The sequence below is a fragment of the Dromaius novaehollandiae genome, chromosome 4, assembly GCF_036370855.1.
Source record: "Dromaius novaehollandiae isolate bDroNov1 chromosome 4, bDroNov1.hap1, whole genome shotgun sequence".
Lineage (NCBI taxonomy): Eukaryota > Metazoa > Chordata > Aves > Casuariiformes > Dromaiidae > Dromaius > Dromaius novaehollandiae.
In genome coordinates this window covers 39458181-39470320 of record NC_088101.1, presented here as the reverse complement: position 1 = coordinate 39470320, position 12140 = coordinate 39458181, and the positions used below count along the sequence as shown (strand labels likewise).

The 12140-nt window shown below is 41.8% G+C and overlaps 1 protein-coding gene across 6 annotated transcripts in view; it reads right to left on the bottom strand.

The window, feature by feature from the left end:
• The window catches only part of FHIP1A (FHF complex subunit HOOK interacting protein 1A), a 97150-nt gene that overhangs the window by 12113 nt on the left and 72897 nt on the right, over positions 1 to 12140 (bottom strand). For 4 of the 6 annotated variants that reach the window (XM_026104952.2, XM_064510817.1, XM_026104950.2 and 1 more), the window contains 5 exons: positions 9182 to 9261; positions 7516 to 7718; positions 5989 to 7029; positions 2291 to 2469; positions 1852 to 1990 (listed from right to left, as the gene is read on the bottom strand). In XM_026104952.2, coding sequence (XP_025960737.2) covers positions 1852 to 1990; positions 2291 to 2469; positions 5989 to 7029; positions 7516 to 7718; positions 9182 to 9261 — 1642 coding nt within the window. Of the gene's footprint in view, positions 1 to 1851; positions 1991 to 2290; positions 2470 to 5582; positions 7030 to 7515; positions 7719 to 9181; positions 9262 to 12140 lie in introns of those variants that run through there. The other 2 variants (XM_026104955.2, XR_003259862.2) reach the window with 2 other exon arrangements.

Below are 12140 nucleotides of genomic sequence, written 5' to 3'. Positions count from 1 at the left end.
TAGTATAGTAGTTCCTACCTTGCATTTCTTAATTGACCTTGTATGTGTTGATGGACTAGTGAGGCAACTTGCCCCAAGAATTAAGAGTTTGATTGCTGGCTTCACCAGTCTGTCTGGGAGCCAAATCTGTAGTTATCCAGACATCTATTTACTCCCTACCCACTTGTCAAGAGGTGCATTTTTTACAGCGGCTGCCGCAAAACAGAAGAAAATGTACCAGCAGGGTGACTAAGCAGCCTCTGTTTCAAGTTCCTAAATAATAACCAGTACGATGGGACCTGGCAAATTCTGAGGCCCACAGAAACTGATGTAAAATAGGAAGTACAAATAAATGCCAAAATCACTGACTGTTTTATTTAACTGGGGTATGACTAACCAGCACTGAAACCTCTGAAGTGCAACACTCGCGAGTTTACTCAGATGGATGAATTTCCACTGGGAATGCATTATATAAAGTTTTTATTGCCAGTACCTGAAAAAAGGACATTAGATGTTGCCTCCTAATCTTGTCTCCCACATACCAGCAGCAATACCTTCTAATTGTAAGGCTCTCTAATCTATGGCACCAGAACGCAGTGCCTCAACCCCTACCAATATTTGCTATAAATAGCTCATTTACAGCATGCACCTTCACAGACTAATTTTTCCAAAAGCAGCCTTGGCGAGACTATAATTGTGCAGAGTAGATGTACTGCATATCTTAGAAACACACAGCATGCTGACTAGAAACTAAGGAAATTATTATTCAGAGCCTCGAAAAATGAAAATACAATTAAAGAGGCCTACAGAGAGTCCTGCTTTCCACACCTCTGGAAATCCCCAACAAGTATCATCATCTTCACAGAGGTCTAGGCAGAGTGGGATGATCATTATCTATTCCAAATGATCAATAACAACATCTCTCTGCAGATTCTCGCAAACCCTATAGCGGAGCAGGTAATAATTGTGGTCACTGTACTCATCAAATTCAAAGCATTCCCACCGTGTGGGAAGTCAGCTTTCAGTGGAGCCGCGTAGCCAAGGCCGACTGCTCAGCAGCAACCAGGTCAGGGCCCCCAACACTGCCGGTCGCCCAGCTGCCCCTGGAAATTCCTCAGTTAGAAAGCAAGATTCTCCTGTTTGTTTGTTTATTTATTTATATTAACTCCCCCATTGCAGCGGGAACAGTGATAGCTGTGAAGACGGGCGTAGCATACCCTGCACTTGGGAAGCAGCCTGTGTTACAGAAGTCAGCTGGACCGTGGGTTTGTTGGAGTCAGGCCTGTTTAACTGTTCAGCACTCTTCAAGTGTCCTGGCTGGTACCCCTCATCTACTGTTATGTTTTATGCTTTCATTCAACAGAGCGCATTCAGAGCGTTTTCTGGCTCATATCTACCTCCCTTAGTAGCAGCCTAATCCACGATATGAGGCCTTATTCAACTGTTGCAGAAACAAATTCATTCTGGACTTCTTTCCTCCCTAACGTTTACAAATAAAGAACCAATGACCAGCTGAAGGTCAGGCTAAAAATAAAACAAATCATGCACATATGCCACCTTACCTCACGCCTTGAAAGCAAGTTTGTTTACTGCCAAACTGACAGCAAGCCAAGCAAGAACTGATTTTGCTACTCTTCGGACAGGCATTTTCTGTAGCGAAGACACAAAAGCTTCTAAAGAGCAGAGAATATCCAACTAGATCCATATACTGTGGCCAACTAAGGATCATCAATTTAAAGTCAGAAGTGTACGTCTGGTTAATGATATTCACAAAGCGCCACACCTATTTTTAATTGTACTGTAGAAAACAAGAGAGATAACTGGTGAGTCATTCCCCAGAGCACTCCTCTGTGCTGTATGGTTAACGTTTACCTTTGGTTAGCAGTTCTTCAGCTGCATCAGATGTGTCCACACGAAAAAGCAAGTACTGTTGGGCCTGTAGGAGAAGACCTGGGAAGTCTTTTTCGATGGAAGCAAAATGTTCAATTTTATTTTTCACAGATGCCAGCACCTGCCAAAACAACAGTCACAATTACTTTTTCCTCCCTTTAGCCCAATGCAGCCACAGTCTGAATACTCAGGCTTTCCCCAGCTGCATTAAGAGAGACTTTATGACGAAAGTTATGGTCAGACAGAATTTCCAGTCCTTTGCACAGATATAATTAAAACATCAAAATGAAATGAGAGGGGCTCTCAGAGGGGTGGGAGAACAACAGGTGGAACTGAAAACCGCTACAGTAAAGTTTAAAAAAGACACCAAAAATACTATTCCAATGTGGAATAGGCATGACTAACGCTTGCGATCAGGTACCTGATAAAGCGACCGTACACTAGGCTGAAATACCATGTTGGTGTTGAGCAGAAAGGAGCGAAGAAGAGGCTGTGGATAACTTGCCAGCTGAGTAATAATCCCAATAAGCAGCAAATTTACATGCAAGGAATTCTCCAGCATGTTCTCCAGCTTTGACAGCACTACGCTGATAAACGGTCCTGCAAGAAAGGAGGAGGAACCAACAGTTTTGTTTTTTCACAGAAGAAAAAATCCTAAAATCCAAAAAATAACCATTTAAAAGGAATTTTGATGATCATAACCAGCCAAATCAGGCCTCCTAGATGCTAATTAAAGTCAGCCAGGGGAAAAAAAAAACCAAAATATATCTGAACAGACAAAATACACGGTTAACAGCAGGTGTTAAAAACTATCACAACCAAAATCACTTCAACTAGCTAGCCACTCAGTTTACATTAATGGCATACTAAACATGCACAAGTATTGTACTTCATATGAGCAAATAAGGATTTAGTCTAATGTGTTATGGCCTCTTCCCCTTGCAGTTAATTGGAAGGGTGCCACTAATTTCAGTGCAAACAGATTCTGTCCTTTTTAATGTTGTGCTTTACTTCCACAGAAGGCCCAGGCAAAGCAAGTTATAGCTAGGTTCTTTGTCTTATCAAAACTGTCTTCTAAAAAAAACCCTACTCTAAACGTAAGAACAACACCTGTGAGAGTTCACATCTCAACAAAAGGCATTTTCAGCACCGCAAACAGTCACACACAGCACGAAAGACGTAAGAACAGATTTATAAGCAAAATTATTGGTAGATGTAGGCTTTATCATATAAATGTCACCACTAAATAATAGCTTTAGTTTGTGTGTTCATTTTGCAGGATAATCACGGAAATACGGAACCATTTACCATGAAAGTGCATAAACCCTTCGTGCTCAAGCTTAAGATACCTTTGCCAAGCTGAGCATGACTTTAACCAAATAATAATGGATTTCAATACATATTGCTAGACAGTAGAGCAGGGGAGATGCTTGAGGCAATCTGTAGAAGTGACCTAATCACAAATAAAACATTATGATCAGCCCTTGCCCAAAGCCAGTCCCACTATACTATTCTGACTGCATAAAAGCCCGGAAAACCCTGCAGAAGAGTCTCGCGATGGCAAGGCTGCTGTTCTGCTAACTTTGAACCCCGCAGCCCCGGTCCCTGGCAGAGGACAGATGCTAGGGGCATGTATAGGGTGGAGAAGGTGGCCAAAACCCCACCAAGTTCCAGCTGCCCCCGGCTAGCGATCAGCCTTTCAGGGCCGGAGCCACCCTGACACAGTTTAGACCAGGCTCATGTGGCTGCTGCAGAGGCCAAAGCAAGCCTGGGCCAGCGCGACAGTGAGGACCAAACCGCAAGTGCCTACACTGCCACTTCACCTAACTGAGCATCGCTAAAAGTTGAAGTCTATTATGTTTTACAACTAGCGCGAGCGCAAAGCGAGCACTCTCTCAAGACCCGTCCATCACTGCTAACACCGGCACAGCTCCACTCACGCGGAGAGGCAGGAGCCAGTGCAGGCAAGGCTTTAAGCGGCTCCTACCTTTACGCGCCACGACAACAGTCAAAGTGAAGTCGGTATCGTACCCTGGAGGAATCCTCCCTGCCTGGGTACCCGACACGGCAGCCTAGAAACATGTTGCTGAGGTATACAATTTCTGCCATCCCAGCGTAACCTCCTGTTTCCCCCTCCCATGTTCACGGAGGCGCTTGCACAGAGCTCCTGAGGACCACAGTGCAGGGGCAGCTTTAGAAAGAAGTATTCCCAGAGAAGGAGTGGAGATAAATCACAGTTTCTCTCTTCCAGGTCACACATCAGATCTGAGGAGATAAAGCTGAAGCTAGATGTTTGTAAAAAAACACTGCATGTCACTCCAGGAGATGTTACCAAAATACATAAATAAAACTGTCTCAGTGGTAGGGTGGCTTTTTCAAGAAATCACCAAAATAAAAATCCAAGCAACTAAGCAGAGTTGTAAGGAACAGGGTAGACAGATGAGAAGTCAAAAAAATTATTCCTTTCCTGTCTATGCATCTCCATGTGTCTATAAAGCACCGATTTATGCAAATAAATAAATAGAACAAAGGAGTTTGATGCACTAAATTTCTGTTACTGAACATCACATTCTTCTTTGTGCAGGGGCAAATAGGAACGATTGTGTTTAATGCTTTTAAATTAGACATAGACACCGATGGAACTAGGACTACATCCACATACTAACATTTTCTTCATAGATCCATGGAGCTCAACAGAGTATCTCTGCACTGCTGAGACCTACCAGGTGTGGACACCTCTACCTGGTTATTTGTTTCTGCACCAAGAAGCCCCATCCCATTATAATATCCCCAAACAGTGAAAGCAACAGAAAATCCTAATTCCATATGTCTATACACATAACACAGCACTCCAAATCGCCTGTCATGATATTTGAAGGCCACTGCAATCTCACATTTCCAAGGCATTTTTATGAGCGTCTCCTTACTGGCAATCACTAAGACAGCCATTAAAGAAAGGTGAGGAGCCAAAGAGTCCAGTGTGTTCTGGGGAACAAACAGCAAGGCTTTGGGGTTTTTTTTTGCTTTTTTCTAAAGGAACAAATGGAGGAAGGTACTGGATGAAGAATGAAAGACTCAGGAACAACATTTTTGAGCTATGTTTGACAGCGGGTAAGGAAGCAAAAAGGTTTGAATGTGATTAGCTTTTGGTACAATGAAATTATCATCACAGCAAAAGTAGCAAATGGAGTGGAAAAACAGGTCAACTTTTTCAAATAATGAAGAGACAGTGCCAGGAATGCTGGCCCCAGCTAAGCCAGAAAGAACTGCCTTCCAGTGGATAAAAATGAGTGTTTTCCCCCTTCCTTCCAACTGAACTAGAAGTCAGCTTATAGAGGTTTTGCTCTGAGTGAGAAAGCCTAGATGCGTTTTTTATTTGCATTACTGTGCTTTAATTAAAGATCAGGAGCTTGCAGTGCAAGGAGCTGTACAAATGCAGATCAAAAATACATCTCTGACCCCCAGTACCACTCTGCTTCCTGAATGGTTTAGACAGTCCAGAAACCAAACTTTAACTGGGGTCTGGCACAAGAAACAAAGTGTGCCAACAGGAAGGGCAGCCCTGACATTGGAACAACAGGATGCCAGGACGGTGCTTGCAGACAGGCATGCCCAGAAATGGCACCAGTGCTGTCACCAAATGGCACCAGTGCTGCCACCTCGTGCTAAAACATGAAATAGCAGAGAAAAAAAATGGCAACATGACACCACACCTGCAGCATCAGAAGTAAAAGCCACCACAAATATTTCTGAGGTAACCTGGGCAGAACAGTTTCTCCATTCCCCTTTCAACAGGGGACTTTTCTCCTAGGATGAGGAGGTCTGACATACGAGCAACATAATCCCATCTCCAGATTTTAAACAATTACAAAAGATAAAGCGGCCAAAAAAAGAACTGAGCAACCACCATTTACTGTCACTACACTGATTGCTCTACTTTTATGTTCCAACTCTTTCATTCTCCTTGGGCCAGCCTCAGCTACACGGGCTGTACCCTGTTCGGTGCCAGAACTTGCTCTATACACTTGTGACTTGTGCTGCCCAGTGGGATCTCCTTTGGCCACCTTTCATCACTGGACCTTGACATTTGTTATGCATGTAACTAACAGGACATTCCACCTGTAAATGGAGCACTCTGGCTCCTGGCAGCATGCTTGGGAAAAAAATCCTCCTTTGGTCCAAAGGGAGATGACATGCTTTCTGCAGAAGGCGTGTCTGCTGAGAAATTCTCAAAGTCCTCCTCCTCTTCTGCTGGAGACACGGGACCAGGAGTGCCCAACTTCTGTTCTTCCAGGCTCGCACTGTTTGGATCCAGTTCCTTAATAATTTTGTCATACTGTGCAATGAAATCCTCACCATCTGTGCTCAGCAGTCGTATGTTTAAGTTACGATCTGCATCCTGAGGAGCAGGTTTCAACTCCAAGTCTGGCTGTGGATCAACCGCAATCATTTTCTGGTTTGTTTGTTCTTTTGTTATACCTTGAGTCAAGCTTGAATTTCTCTTACTGTGTTCATCCAAGTCCATTTCCAGCTGGCTGTTTGCAAGAGGCCCATTGTTAACAGTCTGGCTTTCAACTCGATGTTTTCTGGCTACATTTAAAGTTTTCTTCTCAGAGTTGTCATCATCTTGAGCATCCTTCTGGGCACATAATCTGTAAACCATAACATCGTCCTGAAAATCTGATTCCTCTATGTAAGATCCTTTGATGAGCATGATTGCATTTTTCTTCATCTCCTGAATGTGTTTTGGTGGCTCTGCAGGTAGCTGCATTTCTGTGCTTCCTTGATCATCATATGGATGGGGTGAGCTCACATCAGAACCAGCAGAAATCCCTGTGTCATAGCTATCATCCCATTCCAGCTCCAACTGCATCTTCTCACTGAACGGAGTTATTTGAGAGGAGCTACACATGCTAGGTGTCCTTTGCTGGAGGTGAAACATGGGGTGTTCCACATCTTTACTGTTCTCCTCAGCAAGCGTTTGGATAAAGGTGTCTGGATCAGGATTTTCTCCATCATAAAAGGCAGACCAAACCTTGCAGTCTTTCAGACACTGAAGGATGGCTTCTTGAGCTTCCCACAGGTACTGCAGGTAGCTGATGTCCACAGCTCTTCCACATTCCACAATGCAGGTGGATTCAGAAGTACCTCTGCAAGAATCTGAAAGTAAATAAGAAAATTATTCATACCATGAAACAACAGAAAAGTTCTCTAGCAAAGTGGTGACTAAGACACAGCAAGTGGAGTCTTTAGTCTCAAACACCCAGTAAGGCAGGAAGATCAAAAGCATAGAGACTGAGAGATCTACTCATAAATCACACATGACTTGTTCTTGCTGTGAAAAGTGCATTGTAACTCAGGATTTCTGAGAGACCAGCCCACATTCAATCCCTAAGACACTAGTGACCTCTGAAGCAGCAAGAGTAAGTCATGAATCTCTATATTGCTTCCCTGAATGCATATTCAACTTGGAAAGCTGTAAAATAAAGTTTCAATAGACCTGGACACAAGGAAGGAACTAAATAAGCTTTCCAACTCCAGCCTAATTGCCCAGTACATTGTTGCTCACTACATTCCCCTCCCTTCTGCCCCCCTCCCAAAATGAGCTGCTACCAAACCAAACTCAGTTCATGATCTGCTGTTTACCTGAGCACCAAATACCTTTAGTTTGTGCTGCCTTTGTCCAGAGGATATAGGCTTTTTCCTGGCTTTCAAGAGTCAAGGTGATCCCAGTGGAGCAGCAGACTGGTGTGAGAGCAAGCAGTTTAGCAGCAGATACTGAGTAACAGTCTCTTTCTTTCACAGCCAGTCGCTGGCTCAACATCATGTGGTTACATGGGATCAGATACCTGAAACAGCAGAGCCTGGCATTACTCCATCGTCCTTTCATGTTTGAGAAAGCAACAACATTCAAAATTCTTTTCCTACCTTCTTTCTTTCTCGAGATTAAAGGATAGAATATCTTGACAGTGATCCAAATTCTAAACCTCTCAAGAGCATGAAACCCTGACTCCGTACAGTGTGAAACTAACGTTTGATGAGGAACGGTCAAGTAGAGTAGATAATTAGCTGCATCAGAATGGGGAAAAAAACAGTCCTTTGCAGGTCAGAGCAAACCTGCTGTAAGAAGAGGTGAGAGAAGAATAGGATGCGCATGTGTCAATGGCTAGCAGAGCAGTTTGGTCCCAACATGAATGAGTTACGTCCCCAAACCCTTATTTTAATCGTTTTTCTGCAAAATCCAGAAAGAGTCAGTTTACATGTGCCAGGCAAGCAACCAGCAAAAGGGAGGGAAGAGCTGTCAAGGTGTTTTACTGCAATAGATCAAGACTGAGCTCTGGGGCAGAGGAGGGAATGACTATTGGGAGAACGAGGAACAGAGGAAGCACATTCTCATGTTTAACTTTCCTAGAGCACTTTTGTTTAACATTTTTAGAGCACTTCATTAAGAGCCTGAGTGTTAACCAGGCCGATGTTTTGTCATTTAAAATGAAAACAAATTATAAAAGATTCCTTAAATAAAACAAACAGAAGATTAAATACAGCATTCGACTCAGTTAGCAGGAAAGACCTGCCATACTTGAGTTCACAGAGGTCCTACCAACATTCTCAGGCACAACAGCCAGAGCTATAGCAAATCTCACCTTAAGGCCTATGAGAAGAAGGCAGACAGATATCTGAAACATCCACATGTTCTATAGTGTTAAGTCTGATTTAGTTCCACTAGTACATCTAAATAAAAAAACAATTCTAACCTTATACACCCATCAAAAATACAATTGAGTGTTCTTATGCAACTCAGGGAACAATCGGTTAAAAACAAAAATAAACAATGTATTTAGTACATTACATAATAATCTACGTACAAGAGTTTAAGAATTTGAAGTATTCCTGTGTGAGAGAGGAATCAAAGAAGCCGAAAAAAACAACAAAAAAGGTAGAAGCTGCGAACATGTATATTGCTGTGTATCACAGTGTACAATACACAAGAGAAAACATGCAGGAGAGAAGAATTATACATTTAGAATCAGGGAATAAGCAGTTTGGAGGTGATAATCATTCTTGGCTTGTCTTCTCTCACTTTTATACAAATAAATCACACAAAAAAAAATCTGTTGTTCCTGACGATCGCGGGATGTAAATCACACTTCTTCAGGTCTGGTGTACTTTTGTCAGAATCGTAAATATTCTCATCTCTCCAGTTGCTTGGATTTGTCCTCTTTTGGAGAATTCTCATCTAGTCCTACATCCATAGGCTTATTGGAGACTATATGTCTCAGAATGAGGATGGAAAAAGGAGTTTGGGCTTTACCTTAAAACTAGCTGTAACATCACGTCTTCACAATGTAAGCCAATGAGCGTTCTGAACAATGCCAAAGAGACCACGCAGAGCTGGAAAATAATAAACACAGTTAGGTTTTGATCTGGAAGTTGAACCTTTCCAATCTTCCCTGCATTCTGCAATACAGAATGGCTCAGCCAGAACGTAATGCTTTATAAGACACTGCAAGTATGCTATTTCATTTTGTCAGCGCCCCTATGCGATTTTATTAAGCTGTCTAGAGCTATACATATACTGAGATATATTTCAACAAAATATGTGCAATCCAGAAATTTCCTTTTAAAAAAAAAGCTATTTAAAAAGATATTCTTTACAAAGGTATTAAAAAGATATTCTTTACAAAGGTATTAAAAAAGATATTCTTTACAAAGGTATTAACATTAACTTGTATAGAACAGAAAGCAGTAATTTACCTGTCTTTAATATTTTTCAATTTTTTTTTCTAATTTAGTAATTTAGTTTAATTCATCATGAAGTGAACCCTGTAACTTGGAAAATAAAGTATTATATTTTACCTCTGCTATATAATTTGAATAAGCTAAAGGTCTTTCCTGAAAGGAAACTTAAAAGCAACATCAAGTTTCTGTTGTTTTAGGTATAAGAAATGGTTAGTGTTCTGCGCACTAAGAAGCTGAGTGCTTCTATACCTCAGTATTTCTGTATCTATATCTTCATGTGCTGACGTAGGTCAGGACTAAACAATTCACATTTATCAGAATTACTCCACATGGAACAGTGCTCCAAGTCCCACTTTACCCAGCCAACCCAGCATTACAGGTCACTTCAATGGCTGGGAACCATAGCAAGGCATGAAGCTCCTTTCTACGAGACGAGAAGAAAGGAAAGAAAAATAGGATCCTCCCCAGAACTGCACACTTGCCTTTTTGGTAAAGGTGTGATCAAAATATACCCCTAGCCAGGTATTTCAGCAGTCACAAACTCAGCAGAGGCAAAAATCACAGGAGAGACTAGAAACTTGGAATTCTACAGGCTTTTTTGGCCACTAACTAGACATACAACTCCTCTGAAAGCTATTGTACAGTACATTTCTAGCTGCTGGACACTTGCTAAACTGAAGAGATGTGTCTAATATAGTAGAGGCATAAGTCCTAATTTCCCGTTGGTTTTCACGGACCACAGCACCATCACTTCCCCTGCCTCTTCCTTGGGTACAGTCTCCTGTCTGTTGCTTTTTCCTGGAAACAATATCTCACAGCTGACTCCAGGACCAGGCTGACTCTTCTGAGAACTATTTATTGTAAAATGACCCCTTCACAGAGTTTCAGCTTGGTGTTTCAACCTGCCCCTTCTGGCATGTATACCAATAAGAAGTAAAATCGCGTAATCAACATAGGGCCTGTGAAATTAATTGCACTTCTCAGTAGCAAACAACAGAAACAGATCAAAACAAAGTAAAGAGAAAGCTCTAGATATTTTCCTGCCTCATTTTTTCAGTCACCAAGTGTTCTCTGGAATGCCATCAGAATTAAGTCTACCATCCTTCCCGGACATGGCTTCTCTTTTAAATCATGGAATTCCTCCTCTTTGCTGCAATCACTTTCTTTATTCCTACTATTAAAATGCTCTGCTCTGCAACAGCATGCTGCTATGTTCCTCTCTCCAAGCCACTTTTTCTCTAAATTGTCTACTTAAAGACCCTTTGTTTCACCATCTCAAACTCCCTCTGTCAGTCTTAAGTGATTCCCCTACAAGATGATCAGCTCTTCATGGTGACGAAGACAGGTAAGTGCTCCAATTTCATGAAAATATATGCACATATATATATTTTTCCTTACTTGGTAAGTATCTCTTTGGAACAGTTAAATAGCAAAGTTTAAATGAAGGTCACTTGATAGCCTATGATAAGCAAAAGTTTCTTTGATTCTCTGGGTGTTAGTTCAATAACCAAACTGGAAAAAAAACGAGAGAAAGTGAATGAGCCCCATTTTCAAAAAGCCAGCTGGGATCTGGAGAAGGGCACAGGTAGTAAAGCGGAGCCTGTTCACCAGGCAGGCACAGAGCAAGGAGAAGCAGGGGAGCAGTCAGTGGCTGGCCTGCTACGAGGCAAAGCGGAGCTCAAACTTACTGCCCTGCCACCACTCCTACGAGGAGCCAGCAGGAGAGTCAGCCTAGTTAGTCCAAGATCTCGTATCTACAAAAAGAGATGGATTAAGTAAAAGGGGAAGGGAGGAAGAAATAACCAGAAATGGAATTCTTCATAGGAACGTGAGGGCAGAGATGACGACCTGTAAGACAAGCTCTTGGAAGAAATCAGATCCTTCATGGAAAGGTATGTTTTAGCTGGCAGACGGGGGAGGAAGCAGGAATTCTTGTTTCCTCTGTGAAATTTACTGAGAGCCAAGTCTAACCATTCTTCATGCTGTGAGAGTTCAAAAGACTGCTAGAAATAATCCAAATTACTTTCTTAAATGTTCTTGTATTTAGGGAGTTGCAGTTGAGTTTGCAATATGGTTGGAAAAAAAACGAGAACACAAGATTCATCCGAAGAAATAAAGCTAGTCTATTTTTGTGTTTCATAAAAAGAAAAACGTTGTATCATGAGATAAAGAAGGCAGTGTTTTTATAAGTGCTTTTGGCCACCTGTCTGCACATAAATTTAATCCTGTGAATTATTAATAAGCATTTTCAGCAGTAATAACGTATGCAGCTTTTGTGCTATGGAAACCCACAGAAGACTGCAGTTCTGGATTTTGCATTTGGCCAACCTATACCGCAAAAAACTCATTTAGTATCACAGAACCATTTTGGCTGAGATCCTAAGTTGCTCAGGGCTGGAGAATTCTTTACAATTCTCATTTCCTTTGCTTATGGAACAGTAATTATGATTAGCAGAGACAACAGCATTTGCATTTTTTGTCTACAGAAGCTGGTTCGAGTTTTCAGAGTTAATTCACCTTAGAGATGCAGT